The sequence below is a fragment of the Callithrix jacchus genome, chromosome 18 (genome assembly GCF_049354715.1).
Source record: "Callithrix jacchus isolate 240 chromosome 18, calJac240_pri, whole genome shotgun sequence".
NCBI lineage: Eukaryota > Metazoa > Chordata > Mammalia > Primates > Cebidae > Callithrix > Callithrix jacchus.
The window spans coordinates 35,306,353-35,326,365 of NC_133519.1; the positions used below are offsets into that span (position 1 = coordinate 35,306,353).

General features: G+C 40.9%; 1 protein-coding gene across 7 annotated transcripts in view; it reads left to right on the forward strand.

Moving 5' to 3' along the window:
- Positions 1–6,605, forward strand: part of ILDR2 (immunoglobulin like domain containing receptor 2) — a 61,890-nt gene extending 55,285 nt beyond the window's left edge. For 6 of the 7 annotated variants that reach the window (XM_035280198.3, XM_054247877.2, XM_078356358.1 and 3 more), the window contains one exon: positions 740–6,605. In XM_035280198.3, coding sequence (XP_035136089.1) covers positions 740–775 — 36 coding nt within the window. In that variant the 3' untranslated portion in view covers positions 776–6,605. The remainder of the gene's footprint in view (positions 1–739) is intronic. The other variant, XR_004736651.3, reaches the window with a different exon arrangement.
- Positions 6,606–20,013: the final 13,408 nt, after the last annotated feature.

The following is a 20,013-nucleotide window of genomic DNA, read 5'->3' on the forward strand; positions in this document are numbered from 1 at the left end:
CGAAGGAAATCCCTTGGTCCCTGCCCAGTTCATTGTCTCTTTTGTAAGTGGCCTTATACAGACTTTATTATTTTCAAAATGCCGAAAGCTGCCTACTACATCCCTCAGCCTGAAAATGGGAGCCCTGGACCTCAGAGAAACGTTAGGGACAATCACAAATATCCACTGTGTGTACCAAGTGCCTCTGACCCCCATGCTTTGGAGACTGGTCTCTAAGCACAACTGCTTCTGCCCCTCCTCAATTACCCTGCCTCCCCACCATTCTGTTTTTTATGAATCCGAGCTGGGCATTTTCATTAATGTTTAGTATGAGGAGAAGGAATATGAACAGAAAAAGGTTTTGACACAATTATTAGCCCTTCTAAAGGAATTCCGTGTATTTCATTTTTCTTTAAATAAAAAAATACAATAACCAAAGTACTATGAGTAGGGAAGAAACTTTCAGGCGATTTCAGGTTTATGGTATACCAACCACACTTGCTGCTGTGGAGCTGTGAAGTAGTTATCCTTAAGGGAGTGAGAACTTATTTTGTGGCTAAGGAACTAAGCCTATCAGATGTATGTTGGCTTTAGCCTCTACTGCATATTAGGATCAACCATCACAGGTCTAATGACAGGTTCTGAGAGTCAGGGGTGCCTGGCACTGAATAGGTTGTGGACTCTGCCCAGTGAACCATCTGTTATTGGTTGTTTTCTTTAGCATGTGGCTTAATGTTGGGCTCTTTCTGCTCTTTCCTAGAATGACTTTCCAACCAGGATGTCCCTTGTGGTCTGATGTTGTCAACATTTCTCTGGATGACTAGAAATCAGACATGGACTACAGGGACAAGATACAAATCTAAGAGCCAGCAGGCCCAGGACCTTCTCTGGCCATCACCTTGGAAGATTTGCTCATCTCTGCTTTGGCAAGGGATGGGAGGCAGCCTTTAAGAGAGGCTGATTTCAGACCTCTGTGCCCATCTAACTAGTTTGAGAAACTTACCAAGAAAGAAAGAATGTGTGAGAACATACATTCCTACATTCAGTTTCTCAACCATAGCGTTTATTCTGCCCAGCCTCCTCCCTTAGCAGAACCAGGACTCTATTTCCAATTCTGAAAGAGACTTAGCTCTGGACTGCTAATCTCCAGAAACTGTCTATGCCTACAGTATGCTTTTCTACACCTCCTGTGCTATACTTAGAAGAATTTATTACTACCAGGAGAAGAAGGCCTTCTGCTGACAAGGGAAGATAGCTTCAAATCAAAATATACCTTTTATCCCCGTCACTTTCCAGTCACTAGTCAATGACTGTTGTTACACTAAAATCAAAAGGCCCTTGGTGAGCTCAGTGACAGTGACCTCTGGGACAATCACAGAAATGACTTCAGTTTGTTCTGAATGACAATTCTTGAGTGGCTAGGACAAAGCAAAAGCGAGTATACTTTTGAAAAGCTGTCTAAGTGGTATTTCCTTTTCCATTCGGAGAACGTAAACTGCTTTTTTCTTTTCTGTTGCACATGTCAGTATCTGAGTCTTAGACATTAAGGACTCTTTTCTCTCTCGAGACCCTGTCCTGGACTTTCCGCAGGTTGGTGCCACACACAGAGCCCTGCCTCCCTCTGCACTCTGGTTAGATTGTCATCGGGTGCCTTGGAGAAATGCTTAAAATACACACATGAAGAAGAAGAGGGGAAAAAGGAGAAAGCAGTAATGCATGTATAAAAGAATGAGAAGGAATTTAAGAGGGAAATAACATCGTCTTATTATATTTTGAATGTGGACCATTTCCCCCACAAACTTCACTCAGTCTTTTCTGGTTTTGTGCTTCACTTACCATAATTGTTTCTGCCATCCCAGTTCTGCCATTCTAGGGCATGGGGGCTGTGGCACATACAGCTTTTGGCCTGACTAGACTGCCACTATGGATGCTTTCAAGAAATAAGAGATACTGCTTTCTCAGGAAGGAGTACTTCCTATTTCCACCCTTGCCTAAATGATAGAATTTGCCTAAGTTCCAAAGCTAGATCTCTGGAGTTTACAGTTTGTGTAGATTGCAAAAATGGCCACAAACACTTCCCTTCTCATCAAGAGGTGCCATCTTTTTCCCCACCCCTTGAATCTGGAGTTGGCTGTGTGATTTGATTTAGCCAGTAGCCCAACAAATGTGACACAAGCAGAGACTTGAAAAGTTCTTGTGCATGGGGCTTGTCCTCTTTTGCTGCTCTTGGGAACCTTGCAACTACCACCAGGTGAACAAGCCTGGACTATCCTGCTGCATGACAAAAGAAAAGGGCCCAATTACCCGTGTCTTCCTGTCTGACAGCCCATCAACTTTCAGCTGATTGCAGACATATGAGTGAGTCAAGCTAATACCAACGGAAGAACTGCCTAGCTGAATGTAGCCCAAATTTCTGATTCCTACCCGAGGCATGAAAAGTTGATGCATTCTGTATGTTCTCCACAAGAACAAACCTGACGCTTTCTTGTCTGAATGTTCATCCCTGAATCCCCTACTCCGTCCAAACTTGTGTTTCTCATAGCCTCTGCTTTTGTTGACAGATTTTTTTCAAAGCTTTTCACCTGAACCCTTGTTGTGTACATGTTCGGGTCAAATCAGTGGAGGATGATGCTTGACTTTGCTGTTCCTTAATCCAGCAGTGGGTTATTCCCTGTCGGTGGATCCATGGACAACCTCTGAAGAAGGTCTCTTTTTTTTTTTTACCATCTTTTTTGTCTTCTCCAGAGCCACCCCACTGGAGCTAGGCCCTGTTCTCAGAGTATCGTTCCTCTACTATCCATGTGTACTTCATGACATTTCCAAAAAAAAATTCTTGCGTTTGCAATGAAATAAAGACGTGGCTGGGTGAGGGTCGGGGCAGTGAGCTGGTAGGTGTCATTGCTTGGAGAATTGACCTACCAAAGGACTTTCCTGTTGCTTTGACAAGTCTTGGAGATATCGGGAAAACAGTTGAACTCAGTGCTGGCACTTCCAAGGGCTGGAAGACACAAGCCATAACCCTGGTGCTGAGTTTCAGACTTGCTAGTGTCCCTGGCCTCTGAAAGCTTAGGTCTAGCCTGTGTGTTTGGACCTCAGTTCAGATGGAAAAGATGCTAAAAAACTTCTTAGTCACCAGCTTTGGATTTCAACTTGCTCAGGCAATTTTGGAGAATATTGGGTAGCTGTGGTAGCTATTATCGCTTTATACTGAGCACTGTGTCAGGCTTTTCACCACCAAAGAGCCTCATAGCACCAGCTGCAGAGACCAAAAATAATGCTTTTTTAAAGCTACAGGCATGTATGATTTTGGTGAAGTTTGAGGGTAGCAATGGGAAAGAATTAAAAGAATTATTAAAATTGGAAACCTGCAATTCCAAAGACAACAAAACTACAGAGAGACTGAAAAATACAAAGAAGATCGCAGGCTACTGAAATAACCTGGGGAGTTGGGACCAGGTTGTCCTTTGTAGAACTGCATAAATCATTCAGACTTCCAGGCCTTCAGCGGAGAGAAAAAACAGTTGTTTCTGGGTATATGGACAGGAGTTAAGGCTGAGTTGACAAATCAAAGCTTGCTGTCTCAGCACCCCTGACTTTCCTCTATGTGTCCTTTTGTTTGTTCTCCCTTGAATAGTGTGTCCTGCATAGGAAATGCTTATATTTGTTAGCTTCTTTGTATAAGACATAATCTCTGTCCACTAGGACCCTGTAATAGGGGAAATAAGACATGCTGAAGAAAGGAGATTATTTATATAGAGAGTATGAAATAGTGCTATGGATAAATTATAATAAACCCAGAGATTTAGTTTTTTTAAAAACATAAATGGGAATACTTTGATATTAAAGTATTGTGTGTGTGTGTCCATCATCTCATTTAAAAATATGCTCAGCGATCTGAAAAGCCGGTATTCAAAAGTCTGAACTGAAAAGAGGTGAATTAAGATCAGGGAAGGGTGAGCAACAGGGGTCCCGGAGGGATGATGCATAAGCTGCAGTGCTTGCCTATGAGTCACTATGAGTCAGGAACATGCTGGAGGAGGAAGTGTGGATGCAGGTGGCAAGGAGGTGTCTCCTGGTAGATGAGCTGTTTCTGTAGGCCATGCGTGGATTCATTAGGAAGTTGGAGACAATGGCCAGGCACCTGGTGGTGCGTGCCAACTATTCCATCCAAGCATGCTCACAGGGGAGTTCTATGTCGGCTGCTCCTGGGGCTGAATTCTGCGGCTGGGAGTGCTGCTGCCCATCTTCACCAACAAAGGGCAGGTTTCACGGAGATGCTAGGCCTCTCATCCCCCTTCTCATGATCCTCACTGTGCACTTGACGTAGGATTAGGCATTCTGGAGATGGGAAAAGACTGCCACCCACACCCAAGGCACTGACCACATCTGTAAATTGAATAGTCCGCAAAATTTCACATAGGTAATCTGATTCGATCTTGCCTTTAAGGGAAGCTAAAGTCACAGATCCTGTTGTAATTTACCACCACCCTCAACCCAGTTTTTTTTTTAATAGGTGAAGAGACCATCATTGCCATTAATGAAGTCACAAACCTATTAGGTCTTAAGACTCTTAAACTCTGGATTTTTTCTGCTCATCAATGGAAAAAATCATTCCCAAAATTGCCTAACCATAAGAATGAACTTGATTGCTGCTGTTAAAAAGGTATTGTTGGGCCCAGCCTTGGAGATTGATTGGGTGGATGTAGAGCCAGAATTCATACTTTTAATATGCATTCCAGGAGACTCCTGAGATCAGATGCATTTGGAAATTGTTGCACTAAGTCATACCTCTGGTGTATTCCAAACAGCTAGTCCCGAGGCTTCCTTGGGCCTTAGAACTTTTTTCCTCAAATGTCCTGGTGAAGTCTCTCACTCCCTTGGGGCTGGCAGTGGTGAGACACCCAAAAGTCTGGCTGTGACCCTGATGGGCTCACCAGAGTGCAGTAGTAGTGGTGGTAAAACCATCAGGCAGAGAGAAAGGAGTGTCGGGAGCACTCCCAGGGAGCCTGTTGTAGACGTTTCCATTACAGAATAGTGATTTATTGTGACAGTCTCAGAACAGACAATAAGAATTACAGGTAATTTTCTCATTCCCTTGATATATTTTTAGCAAAATTGAAATGAATAGAAGGAAAAGAGGGCATTGGGGAAATGGAAAAAATCATTTTATAAAGCATACAAATTATAAGACTGGTCAATAGCACTTCCTCTTTGGTCTTACCCAAAGTTGGGTAGGCAAGAATAATAAAAATCCCCATTATATATCCTTCCAAAACCAGACTTAAATGCTGCCAGCATCTTACTAGAAGTCTGAAATTGATTGATAGGATGTAGAAATCCAAATTCACTAAAATAGGGGGCCAGCTACTTAAAGTCCTAGAAGGAAAAAATGCCTAGTTTTTTTCTGCCAGTATTCTACCTCCTAGTCATCTGGGAAACTGATTTATGAAGCTTGAAGAAGGGGCTTTGAATAGCAGAGTGGCGCAAGGGTGATGATGAGCTGCTTTAAGCAGCAGCCTGAGTTTTAGCACTACTTGAGGGGGAGAAGGTTAATGCTAATAATATTTGTGTTGTTTTTATGTATATTACTGTTTACATGCATTATCTCTTTTGATCCCAACATCAATTCCTGTGATAGAGGCAGGGCAGATGTGTGGTCTCATTACACATAATGTAAAACTGAGGTTGAAAAATAGTAAGTGACTTGTCCATAAGCAAATGGTTTTTGAAATTATAAAGGCAGGCCTTCTGACTATCTTGTCTCGAGTCCTCTCCAATTCCTATGGGACTGGAATCTGGCTTCTTCTCTTCACAGCCAAGCATCTGGTGAGAAGAGCTGTAGACTTGTTCATATGTCATAGATGTGGTGAAGCTATGAAGACATATACTGTTGCTGCTTCATCCAGCCAAGCACCATTCATTCCTCAAATGTTAATCTTCTGGCCTCAAGTGATCCTCCTATCTTGGCTGCCTAAAGTGCTGGGATTACAGACATGAGCCACTGAACCCAGCTGAGAGCCTCATTCTCATTAGCTATGCTGTGAGGGGTAAATATGTGCTTCAGCTTTTCTGGAGAATCCTTACAGAGAAGTTTCTGAATGAAACTACAGATTCATCTGGATTCAGAATTCTGGACAGGAGCTGCATAACAGCAAAACTCTGGCATCTTCACTATATTTTAAGATTTTAGGTAGAACTAAGAGGAATCAGATATATAGAGAGAAGCAATGTGAGAAAGAAAAAGATAGTGGTTTAGCTAAAGGTTTTCTTAGAGTTTCTTGGTGGGGCTGGACATGAAATAACTAGTCTGACTCATTTCTTCTGGGAAGGCTAAAAGAGACACAAATAGCTTCTCTTTTACCTTGGCTTTAAGGAAAAGCCACTTTATTAACAAAAGTATTAAACACGACTGCATAAGAAATTTCCTTATGAGAATCAAGGGAATAGAAGGGTGGGACAGAGGGACGAGAAGTTGACTTCGTGAGGGCTACCTGTCAGTTTTTGTGCCTTGTTTGTGACATCAAAACTGAAATGTTTGTGTTACTGTTGTCCGTCACTTTTTTTTCTGTGTCAGACATACAAATTGAATTTGTAATGTTTTAAACTAAATAAAGCATTCTCACCTACATTTGTTACCAAGAACTCATAATTAACACAGCAATGGTTAATCATGATCTGACACATTAAATGGCCTCAGCAAGAGAAAGACTCGTGATACTTGTCCTCCTCTGATTGTTGTAAGTATGGTAATAGAGGAATACATATTGTGGGGTTACAGAGGGGGCAGGTACTGACAGAGTAAAAGGTATGTTTTTACGGATCGTAGTAAGCTAGATAAATTCTGTCGTCACTCCTGCTCTCCACAGACTGTAATATTCAGGAGGAGATGAGGGGCAGGAAAGGTGGTTGGATAAAGTGGTGGTACTTAGCTCATTTCCAAGATGGGCACAAGTATGTGCCTGCTAGAAATTGCACTTGGGGGCTGGGCACAGTGGCTCATGCCTGTAATCCCAGCACTTTGGGAGGCTGAGGTGGGCGGGTCACCTGAGGTCAAGAGTTCAACCTGACCAACAGAGAGAAATCCTGTCTCTACTAAAGATACAAAAATTGGCTGGGCATGGTGGCATATGCCTGTAATCCCAACTACTCGGGAGGCTGAGGCAGAAGAATCATTTGAACCTGGGAGGCAGAGGTTGCAGTGAGCCGAGTTCGCACATTGCACTCCAGCCTGGGCAACAAGAGTGAGACTCCATCTCAAAAAAAAGAAAGAAAGAAATTACAGTTGGAGAAGGGAAGAAGGAAGTTATTTGTGGGAGGACATTTTAAGTTCTGTAAAGATTTGAGAAATTCCACAGTACTGTAATTAAGAGGAGGCAATTAAAAACCGTTGTTAGCTAAAGATAAATACTTCAGAGAACTATTAATCCTATTTTGGATGGCTAAGCCTTCTAAAGACAATTCCAGATGATTTTAGGGGCCTTGTCAAGCAGAAAATCTGTCCTTGCTTGAAGCATCTGGGTTCAGTTTTGTTTTCTTTCAGTAGTTAACTTTAAAATTGTAACATGTAGATTTAGCTTAAATATAGACTCTAAAACAGTTGAACTCTGATTACCCGCTCTGGACGTTGTATTATTTTGTCTAAAGTTTTAATTCCATTTTGGTTTTTCAACTTTATAAAATATTTTTGTTTTTATAAAGTATTTGTTTAGAATCACCCATGTGTTTTTTCTACACATCTTTTCTTCCTATATTTCAGAGCTTCCTTTTGAAATCTTTTCTTTATGAAGGATGTTTACTTCAGTGATGATTTGTTGGTAGGATACTCATCAGCCTTTGTTAAATAAAGATCTAAAGGTCTTTATTTAATTTTTGTTCTTGAAAGATAATTTCACTGAGTATAATTCTAGATTGAGAGTTATTTTCTCTCAGGACATTGAAGTTATCTTTACATTCCCTTCTGACTTATTTTTGTTTTTGAAGAATCAATTACCAATTTAATTATCCTTCCTAATTTGCCTTGTCTCTCTGGCTGTTTTAAAGATTTTTTTGTTTCTAGTGTTCTTTGGTTTAATTAACATGTGATCAAGTGTGGATTTCTTTTTATTTCAGATTAGGATTTGTGGTGTTTCCTAAATCTGTGGATTGGATTTTCCATCAAATATGAAAAACTCTCGGCTATTAACACATCAAATATTTCCTCTTCCTTTTAAACTCTCTTGAGAATTCCAATTTAGCATTAGATTTTTTTTTTTGTTCTAGCCCCATATTGTTTAATCTATATTTTGTATTTCCTCTCTCTCTGTCTTCTGTTCCCTATTCAGGTAAATTTCTTCAGGTTTATCTTCCAGCTCACTAATTTTCTTTTCAGCTAGCTCTAATCTCCTTTCTTTGAATTTTAATTTTAATTAATATATATTTCATTTATAAGAGTTTAATTTAGTTCTTTTTTAAATCTGCACAGTCCCTGCTGATAGTGTCTTGTGGCTTACTCTTTTTTTTAAATGCCCTCTTATTTATCTGAAAATGTTAAAGATACTAACCTAAAATTTTATATCCAGTAGTTCCAATATCTATAGTCTTTGTGGATCTAATTTTAGACTTGCTACTTCTACTAATTCTCACAGTTTTTTGTTTCTTTATGGGTTTTATAGGTTTTTGTTGTAAGCTCGTATTTGCTGCAATACCATATGACATTGTGCCAGTCAAGAAAGACCTTTCCTGTTCCTTATCTGCCTTCCTTTTCTCCATAATGACTCCATATATACACAGCAACCCTGGGGTGGGGGTGGGGCAGGAAGAATGAGTGAGTAAAGAAGAAGGAAGTGTGCTAAATGGGAAAAAATGAAAAAGGCACACATACATGCATTTCTTTTTAATGCAAGCTCTAGACTGCAAAGAAAAACTTAAGATGGGGAAGACAAGAGGCTTTAACTTTACATATTCTTTAGAGTTTGATAATATAAGAGAATGGCTGTCTTAATTACAGACATAGACTATTTTAGGGTTTAAAACTGAACAGAAGTCTCTTAATTGTTAAGAGTAGCCAAAGAAATTATGGATCTAGATTTCATTCAAGAAGCAAGGAAGGCCGGGCACTATGGCTCATGCCTGTAATCCCAACAGTTAGGGAGACAGAGGTGGGAGGATAGCTTGAGCCAGGAGTTCCTGAACTGCCTGGGCAGTATAGTGAGACCCCATCCTCCACAAAAAGGTAAAAATAAAAAAAGACAAAAAATAAAAATAAAAAAGCAAGGAAGGACTAGACTCATAGGATGGATTAAAATTAGGTGAAACAAATAATTCATTTTTCCCTATGAGTATCTAATTCAATTTTTATATGCTTTCATTTCAAGAAGTAAGAAGTAGGCTAATTTCAGGTTCTCTTCAAAAATCTTGGCAGAGACATCCTACTAATACTCATCACACCACTTAGGTGAAAATTATATTTTCTGCTGAATTGGTTATAAGCATTTCCTAAATGCTTATCAGGCGGCCCAAGATGACTAACCAAAAATGGCATGAGGTGTGTGGCGGTAGCCAGCAAGTTGCTCAGAGGTGAGTGAGTTAGCCTGACATGCCACCTAGTGGCACGCATCCTCAGGAGAATGACTCCATTGCTAACCTTCCAGTATTGGGTGGAGGTGTACCTCACATTACTTAGGGGATGTGTTTTTGAAAAGCTGTATATGAATTATGTATTTTAAAGCTATATATGAATTTATATATGTTTATTGAAAAACGAAGTATATTAGGAGTTCTTAAAAGTGATATGTTTTTCTCTATACTTTACAAGTTTAGAACTTGCCATATTATGTTTTTGATGCAGCTTCTGTGGATATAATTTGGGGAAAACGTCATGGTTTTTGCTTGGGATCAAGTGGGATTTAGGGTACACACCTTTTGTGATTTAAAGCTATTTTAAAGTGTGCTTTTAACACCATTGCATTACAAATGCTTTCTGAAGTCAGGTCAGGATGACTCTGATTCTGCAGAATTATGGTGAAGCCAATTTCTCTTTAACAAGCAAAAACGATGTCATCAAACTGTACAACCAAAGGACCTAAATAGTCCATTCCCTAGTCTTTGGCTGTAGAAAGATGAATCAGTCTCCTGTCTCTTGTTCTCTTTCTCACTGTCTCTAAAAAACAAGCAAAGGAGAAAATTTCAGAGTCTTATGTTAAAACATTTTACTTTTTTTTTTTTAAAACAATCCTAGCTCTCTGGAGATAGACTTCTTATATGTTCTTACAAATTTTGTATAGAAGCATAGCACCAATGGATTCTGTCTGGCTCTCTTTCTTTCCCTGAGATGTTAATGTCCAGTATAACAAAGCTAGATGGATATATGTGTGTATGTGTGTGTGTGTATATATATGTGTGTGTGTGTGTATGAACAAAGGGGCTGTTCTAAAAACAATGTTAATAGAAATCGACATTATATATATATAATGTCTATAGATACATATGTCAGTCAACATTATATATATATGTCTATATATATATAAAATGTCAATTTCTATTAACATTGTTTTTAGAATAGCCCCTTTGTTCAATGGAACATAGTTAAATTATAATGGACGTTAATACCCAACTCCACCTTCCCAGCCTTTTTGTGTTGCTGGTATGACCTAGATGCCTAGCTTTTCTCATATCCTCAGGTCAAGGCAATAGCCACGGATGTTTCTTTACTTTGGCAGCTGTATTAGTAAATAAATTTTTTGGTTGCAAATGACAGGAAGTTAACTCAGACTAGCTTAAGAACAAGAAAAGGAAAAATGGAGGTCATCTATAAGAGAGATCCTGTAGTAGCTCACAGGCCAGAAGAAGAGCTGTAGGAACTGAGAACAAATCTGGGTTTCAATGTAGTAAGATTCCCTGTCCATCATCTACACCTACTTGTATTTTTACGTTGATACATTTGGATAGACTTACTCCAAAAGGTAAGAATATATTCACTAGCAGTCTTAGAGTCACAACTTTCCAGCTGATTTGACCAAGCAGGCAAAAGGCCTTACTTCTGAGAACAATCCTGGAGAAAGACTGTGGTCAACTCATGTTGAGTCATGTGCCCATATCTGAGCTAATCATGTGGCCAGAGACATGGCAAGTCTGTTTATGACCAGGAAGATGAGAAATGCAATGGACTGGATAGTGGGATAGGAAGATTTCTCCGAAGAGAGAAGAGAGGTGTTATTAATAGAAGAAGTAGGAATAGCGATGCTGGGCAGACACATACAACACCAGCAGCTATCTGCTACTGCATCCAAAAAGATTCTTTATCTGCAGTCACAGAGCCCTGAACAACCAGCCTTCCTGGCTTCCTTTTGTTGCCAATTCCCTTACACATATTATCCCTACCCAAGGCTGCAGGGAGGCTGTTTTCACTGCAGTTCAGAGCGTTCAAATCCTACCAGAGCATTCCGTATACCAGTGAATGTCCTTGGTTATACTTGGCTCATTCTGAATTTAGAAATCCATCTCTGTGTCACTGCCTTTGTTAGGACCTTTCATCTCTTCCCTGGATTCTTTCTACCCTCATTTCTTCTCTCCTACTTCTTGTCTCCTAATTATTTGCCTTCTACTTTTTTTGTTAGAGGTTATAAACAGTTTGAAGAAAAATACTTGATGCTGGGCAAGGTGCTTCCTCCCTTGCTCCCTAAGCTCCTTAGAACAGGGGACATTTTGTTTCTCTGTTGCTATGGACTGAATGTTTGTGTCTTCCCCACCTTTTTATGTTAAACCCTTAAACCCAATGTGATGGTATTTGGATATGAGGCCTTTGAAAGATGATTAGGTCTGATGGTAGAACTTTTATCATGGAATTAGTGTCCTTATAAGAAGAGACAGGAGAGAGATTGCTTCTTCTCTTTCTCTGCCGTGTGAGGATACAGCAAGGCATCTGTCTGCAAACCAGGAAAAGGACCTTCACCGGGAACTGAATGTACTGGTACATTGAGCTTGGACTTCACAGCCTCTAGAACTGTGAGAAATACATTTCTGATGTTTAAGCCACCTAGTCTATGGTATTTTTGTCACAGCAGCCTAAAGTGACTAAGACACCTATCCACCTCTTCATTCTTTTCTGTATAAGCAGGAAAGGAGAACTACCTAGATTCCTGAGTGTCTGAAGTTCATCGTGCCACATTTCGCAGTGTAAAGTAAGTGTTTACACACCCCACATTCTCTTTTCTGGTCCTACACCTTTCACCTCCTGTTCTCAGGGATGGCCAGTGCATTTGTGCTTCCTTCTCTCATGTGAAGGAGAATATGTGACTTGGGCAGAGTCCTTTCTCTGCAACTCAGCTTGAGACCAAAGCTGCCTTCTCTAATATGGTTATCAGAAATCCTGCATTTTGGGAGTTGGCTGTTCTTTGGTGAGCACCCATTTAACTCATAGCCTTTATGTATATGCTGCATTTGTCATGGAAGAATGGGACTATGTCACCTCCAAATATATGTAATTTTTACATTAGATTATATGATTTTAAAATACATTTTCTTGAAAAAAGTTAATTACTTCCAAGCAGCTGATATCTCACATTCCTCTGATTATTGATTACCCGTGATGCTAAACTTCCTTTCCATCCCAGCATTTGATACAGGAATTCAAACAACATATTGAACATGTTTTTCAAATTTAGAGCAACAGATTCTGGAGCGGGACAACTCCATTTATTAAGGGATGTTCCCTCATAAGAAATGAATGACAGGCCCACAGCAAGCTCTGTGTGGAGAACCTGGAGCGTGCTCATTGTTCCATGGCAATTCCTGAGATGTAAATAACTCCATCACATGAAGGTGGATTTTCACAGTGATCCAACACAAGTCACTCACAGCAGGCCATGGGGAATTTTCAAAAGGAAACCTCTTCTCCAGGCACTTGAGGGCTCTTGTGTACATTTTCAGTGCTTCAGAGAGAAGCGTCTTCAAGAACTGGCAAACAGCTGTTCGTCACGGCAAATATATTTCTCATTCCAAGGAAAGCATCAACACATTTTTTTCTCTCTCTCAAGGAAATTCAGAACTAAATGGAATGATTTAAATTCTTGACTTAAGGAGACTAGCAGCTTTGATAATGCTGCCAAATCCTCCTCACCGTATCAGAAGAAAAAAATGACCTGAAGACTTGCACTGTAAGAATTATAAGTGGTGAAAGGAAGCTACTTAACCTTGGTTTTTGGTAGATGGCAGCCTGGCAGTGGGCAGCACTGACCTGCAGAGAGGACAGAGGCAATCGGGCACAGGGTTGCCTGCCATGGAGGCCCTGAACTGATGGGTGGCTGGGCCTCCTAGGTCCAGGCAAAACACTAGAGCATCACACAGTTCATCCGTGAGGGTGAGCCTGAGGATACCTGAACTCTCGCATAAAGCCACGTCATATCTTGATAAGGACTGTCAGTCATGAAATTCCAGACATTCTAATGTTTCCTAAGCAGAAAACTCAAGTAACAAGTGGTTCAGTTGAAATTAAGATACCTGGCAAAACTGAAGTCTAACTTTGGCACTTTCTGCTTAAAACCCTTCTGGCTCTCCATAGTCTTTTTCACATATAGTCAAGTGCCTTAGAAGACACGAAGCTCTCTATGATCCCACCCCTTCTGCCATCACAGCTTCATTGCCAGTCTCTGCCTCTACTTCTCTTCTACTCCTTTGCTATGCTGTAATATGCAGAAACATTTGTAGAGCTTGACCTTATTCCAGAATACCTTCCTCCCCCTCTCTAGGCACTTTCTTACATACATTTTCAGACTCAGCTTGGATGTGGCATCGTTTAGGTAATCCCTTAGTTCCAGCAGGCTGAGCTAAGAGCCCTTGGTCCATGCTTCCTCTGCAGCGTTTGCCCTGTCACCATGTTCAACACACTAACACAAAATTATCTCTTTTTGTGTCTGGCTACCCACTGAAATGCAAGTTATTTGAAAGTATCCTTTTTTGGGTATCCTTCATACCACTGTGGTATGTGGCAGGCAGTAGGTCTTATAACATGAGCTTAACTAAACCAAAGTGAGATCATTTTATGATATTCTGAAAGCTCTGACCTCAGGACAGCTGCAGAGCAGTCACTCCCATGCAGAGTGAATAAGCACTAACACTTTTACATCCAGGTCACATCCCAGCCAGTACAAATGATCTCAGTCACTTTAAGGCTTTCAGCCTAGCCACACCCAGAACAAAGGTTGGAAGACTTTTCAAAGGGACTTGCCGAAAGACAAATTCCTTTCACATAAAAGCCTGGAGGAGTTCGGAAGGCAGGTGATGGGGATTCTTATTACTCATAAACCATGGGCAAAAGAGATTCTGAGATAGTATGGTCACAGATTTTGGAAGTAGAAACACCCAAGGCCCTGTATCAGTTTTCAGCCTGGTCTGTTCACTCCAACTGATGATTTATTTGTAGCTAGAGAGGTTCCAAATGATGCTGTGGCTGGGACATGAAGGAGGCAACCCGTCCAAAAGCTGTTTGTGTGTGTTTTTATCAGCACCTAGACTAGCAATTACTATTCCTAAGCTGTTGAGGACCACAAAAGAGTATAAGCGACGTGTATAAGATAGAGATATCAGGGGTTGGACAACTAGGTGGGTGGCTGGAAAACACCGTCAAGGTAGAGGGGAGGGTAGGGCACTGAACTACTAGAGAAAGCGACTTAACCTCTGGTAGACCCTGGGTCTGCTCCTTCTCCACCGTATCTGAGCCTCAGTTTTGTTTAATCTAAAAGGTAACAAATCAGTGTGATAGGTAGAAAATTTAAATGTTATGAGTGCTCTTCAAACTCTTTCTCCTTCAGTGCATACCAAATTCTGAACAGCTGACTCAGCTTCTGCAATTTTGTAGTACAAAATGATATAACGGGTGCACAAGGGAAGACTCCACTAGAGCCTGGCCAAGCTCAATTGATTTACATGGAACCAGCTGGCCATGGGAGAGAAAAGGATGAAAGAGATTACAACCAGGATGGGCTAGGAGAGTTTGGAGAGGAAAAAAAGTAGATTTTGGGTATAATCAGCATTTACATGAGATTTTGAGAGAGATAAAAAGAATCTTTTAAGGTTAAAATTTTTTTTTTGTTATGAATACAATCCCCTTTGGGATTTTTGAGAGACTTTACTATGTGCCAGTATAGGGCCATAGGTTAAACTGGTTATAGCAGCATTTAAAAGTCTCCCTTCTGAGTAAGGCCTTTATCTGGTTACCTAGCACAAAAGGATTTTTTTCTTTTGCAGTTTTTTTGAGGCAGTGTCTCCATGCTCAGCATGAAAACCAGAGGAGGCAACTCTAAAATGCCCTCTTGTGTACAATGAAGTATCTTAGACATTGACTGCTAAAAGTTAGGACAGTATTGGAACAGTGGTCAGAAGGCCTCTCAAAGGATGGGATATTTTCAAACTGTTGCCTGAAGGATAAGAAGAAACTGGGATTGTGAGGATCATTGGGCAGAGTTCCAAGGAAAGGGTGAACAAGTGAACAGTGCTTGAGGTGGGCATGATTTCAGAAGGCTTGAGGAACAGAAAGGAAGCCATCATGGTTCAAAATTAGTGAACAAGGACAGATGTAGGAGATGATGTTGGAGAGTGCGTATCCAGATCATTTAGGCTGAGAAGGGTATGATAAAGATGCCAGACTGGCAGGCATCCTCCTCAAATCTCTTCTCTTTTTCGTCCTTGGAAAAAGACTCTTATCTGGATATCTAGTCAGAGACTAAATTTCCCAGCCTTCCTTATTGTGACTTGTGGCCATGTGACTATAGTTATTGACAGAGGAATGTGACAGAAGAGATGTGTGCAACACCCACCTTACTTGACTGAAGGGAAATTACTTGTCTTTAACTTTCTTCCTTTGAGTGGCCAACCACATGAGTAAGGACAATGTACTAGCCGTAGGCATGGTGGAGCAACAAGATGGGAGGAACCTGGCTCCCAAATGACCTCATGGAGAACTGGTCTGCCTGGCTGGACTAAGTGAAAGAGAAATACGCTTCTCTCTTATTTAAGCCACTGTATTTTGAGGTGTTTATTATAATGACATAGTCTTTACTATAATTAAACCAATGAGAAATGTGGACTTTTTTCTAAATTGGAAACTATTAGGAAATTTCAAACAGATGAATGTTGTGGCCTATGTTTGAAAAAGATCATTCTGACTTCTGTGTGGAGAACAGATTATAGGAAGACAAGAGGGGAAGAAGTGAGAACTGTTGGGGGGCCGGCGAATGCAGATGTTATGTGAGGGACAATGGAATAAAATGATGGTGGTGGAGAAGGGTTTTCAGGATAGACTGTAAATATATTTTGGAGGGAGAGCAAATAGGCTTGCTGATTTATTTAATTTTGGAGACAGTGAAGGAAAAGGGGGAAAATATGATTCCTAGGTCTCTGACTTGAGTAACTAGTGAAATGTCAGTGGACTTTCCTGAGGTGGATGAAACTGAAGTGCAGGGTAGGAGAGGTTGCTTTGACTGCAAAACAAACAAAACCCAGAAAACTTGGCATAAACTGGCAAAAACAATGAGAACACGTATTAGCCTACAAAAGGTAGAACAGGCTATGATGATTGGTTGTTCCAAAAGTTTAATATGTTACCAACATCTTCTTCTTAGCTCTACTCTTTGCCATCCAAGTTTAAGCCTTATCCTAAAGCTGGTTCCTCTTGTGGTTGGTGACTGAGACGTGTTTCCTCACTCACCTCCAACAAGGAAGAGAGAAGCCATTTCTCTAATCGTATAATACAAGTCTTTCTAGCATGAACTTTCTGACTTAGCTCTGCCATGTGCTAATTGGCTTAGATGAATAAGGAATAGGCTTGGAGTTACTGCCCTCTGAGTCATGGCTGATGCACAGAGGGCACTATATGACACCAGGGCAAGATCAGGTTCTGTTGGGAAGGGCAGAGCTGTCTTGTGCTTCAGCTCTGTTTCTTCTTCCTAATCTGTGAAGTGGGGAGAGAGATACGCACAGTCTTGGCAGACAGAGGAGGTCCGGGATCTCACAGAAAAAGAGATTTTTGCATCTGTCAAAAGAAAGAAACTCAAAAACTGGGAAGCTGAAGTTTCTGTGGAACCAAGGGGGAAGGCCACTCCTAATATCAAAGGGACCCATACGGCAAAATTGCTGCAGAGATGAGGTAATGTGAATGTCAGAGGCTGTATTTTGTTAACATAGATATCTGTCTGCTACCAGTGAGTCCAAGCAGCCCTGTGGGGGAGCCAGGGAAGAAGGCAGCAAAATAAAACCCTGCTGGCCCTGGTTTTTGTGTTTTAGAAATCCAGTCTTTTGGCCCGTGAGAGAATGATCACAGAGGATTCTAAAACTGTCTCCCTTTTACAAGTCACATCTATGACATTTGAGAAATCAGGACTTGAATATAAAAAACAAATTGGGACAGTGCCATTGAGGGCAAAAGGAGCCTTGGTTTAGAATGAGGGAGGGAAGAGGAGAGGACCAGGAAGAATGATGTCTTGGTGTCAAAGCCTCACCTGCTCTCCAGGCAGACAGATTCTCTGGTTGGGGGGCTTTCTTGTTTGTCATTCTATGAATAAGAAACTTGTTTAAAAGCTGTTCACAGTTAGCCATGGAGAGGAGCTGTAGGAGAAGTTCTTCTCAACATTTGTAATAACCCTGAGGCACCCAATGATTGTAAGGCTGATGTGGGTCCAGCCCTCTGTTCCTCCCCAAGAGGAAGGGAGCAGGGTTTATTCCCAGTCATCAGCGTGGCTGCCAGGAACCTGAGAAACTCGGGAATGTGGAGCATTTGGGGCACTGCATTAGATATACAGAGTGTGAGCCCCTTGTAGCCCCAGACTGTACTTCCAGGCCACCAACTCTGATTGCTAAAAATGGAAGGTGGCCAAAGAGACCAGGCAAAACTATAAAGCTATTGGTGCTTTGCTTCTGCGTTTGAGTGTGATTCACCAATCATCTTGTATTCCTTCAGGAAGAGCTTGGTCTAGGGATTTTAAACATCAGAGTAAGTAGTTAGAAAGGTAGAATAAAGACGGTGGGAAGATTGAAAGCAAGCGATTTTACCTTAGAAATAAAATGGAGTTTTAACATAAGCATACCAGTAACTTAGAACTACCCATACCAGCCAACAAAACAAAAGGTCTGCCCTTTCATCTATTTTTCCTACTTCTGTTGGTAACCTCATCAACTGCAGTTTTATTGGGGTGTCATTAAATGGACATGATTGATTGAACTAAACCCAATCTCTAAGTCCCCACTCCTTCCCTCCCTAAGGTTGGGAGGTCTAGTCAGTTTTACTTGGCTCAAAGCTCCAACTTTTTAATCACATAGTTCATCTTTCTGGTATGGCCAGCCTCCATCCTGAAATTGTCTAGTGGCACACCATGAATCACCTCATTAGCATAAATTAGGGGTAGTCCAAGAAGCCCAGCATAAATAACAAAGACACTCCTATCACTCAGGAAACCCCAAAGTTTAGAGGTTACCTCCCAGGAACCAGAGATAAAGACGAGCCAAATTCTTTAATACACAACACACACCCACAGCCAATCCATTACCAAGCCATGCCAACTTCCTCTCCTAAATGTCTTTTAAATACAGCTCCTCTGTTCCATCCCTACTGCCACTGTGTAGGTGTATATTACCTCTAATGTGGACCACAGCAATAGCCTCTTAACTGCTCACCTTACTTCTAGTTGTACTTTCCCACCAAGTCATCCTTTACTCTGCTATCAGAGTCTTATTCTAAAACCCCAACATGATCATATTCTTGTCCTGCACAAAAACTCTCAATGTTTCCCAATTGCCTGTAGCAGCAATGTCCAATAGAAGCATAATGTAAGCTGCATATGTAATTTCAAAGTTTCTGGGAGCCGAATTTTTTTAAAGTAAAAAAAGTAGACAAAGTTAATTGTAATAATTTATTTAATCCAAAATTTCTAAAATATTATCATTTCAACATGAGATGTATAGATATGTGTGTGTGTGTGTATCTGTTTCCATTTTTAACTTTACATGACTAGAATTACAAATTAAAATTCTTCTGCTTAGTCGTACTAGCCACAATTTACCTACTTGAGAGCCACTGGCTGTCTTGCTTAACAGCACAAGCCTACGGTACAAAGAAAACTTCCAGCCTGTGGCATCCAAATCCTTCACATGCTGACTCCTGTCCACCTTTATTCCATCTCCTGCCATCCCATCCCTCCTGCCAACAGCAGCAGTACAGCACTTTCTTCTCTGGCCACGCCAAACCACCTGCTCTTCCTCCGAAGAGACCATTCTGTTTCCCACTTCTTCACCTTTGTCCATGCTGACTTGTCTGCCTTAAAATTCTTTCAGTAAAAGAGCCAGAAAAAAAGTCACATATATTGTTAAACATTGTTGGAGTTCAGGACATGCTACTTTAAAATATGGCACCTTGGCGTTTCAGAAAACAGCAGAAGCAGAAGCTACCCTCACCTCCCATCACTCTTCTGCCTTGAAGCAGGACATAAGACCCTCATTCGAGAGGTGCCCTTCCTTATCTCTGAAGATAAAGGCACATCCTTATCTCTGAAGACATGGGAACATCAAGAAGAATCTCAACAAACAGGGCTTGCTAAGTTCTCCACAGTTTATTGGCATTAGATTATACTCTTTTTTCCTCCAGTTGTATTCCTCTATGACGGTCCGTGACTCGTCAAACCTAAACATAATATACGTCTACCTGTTTCTTTGGGTCTTCATTTCCAAAGCCTCCTATATCCATAAATATATTTAATAAATGTGTATGCTTTTATCTTGTAAACCTGTTATTCATTATAGGGGACCTAAGATGGAAAGAAAATATATTTTTTCATCCCCCACAGCGTTAAGCCCTGATTTTCCTTCCTCAGTGAAGACATCTCAGGCGCTCCAGACAGGTTCCTCTAAGCCTCTGCATTTCCGTGGTGCTTTAATACCCCTTTTGGAGTAAACTACATTTTCTGCATCAAAGACTATAACACGTGATTTGACACCTCAACTGACAAATAGGCAGACTATTGAAAATAAAGGAAAAATGGGTTTTGCAATTATAGTACTTACCACATTGTA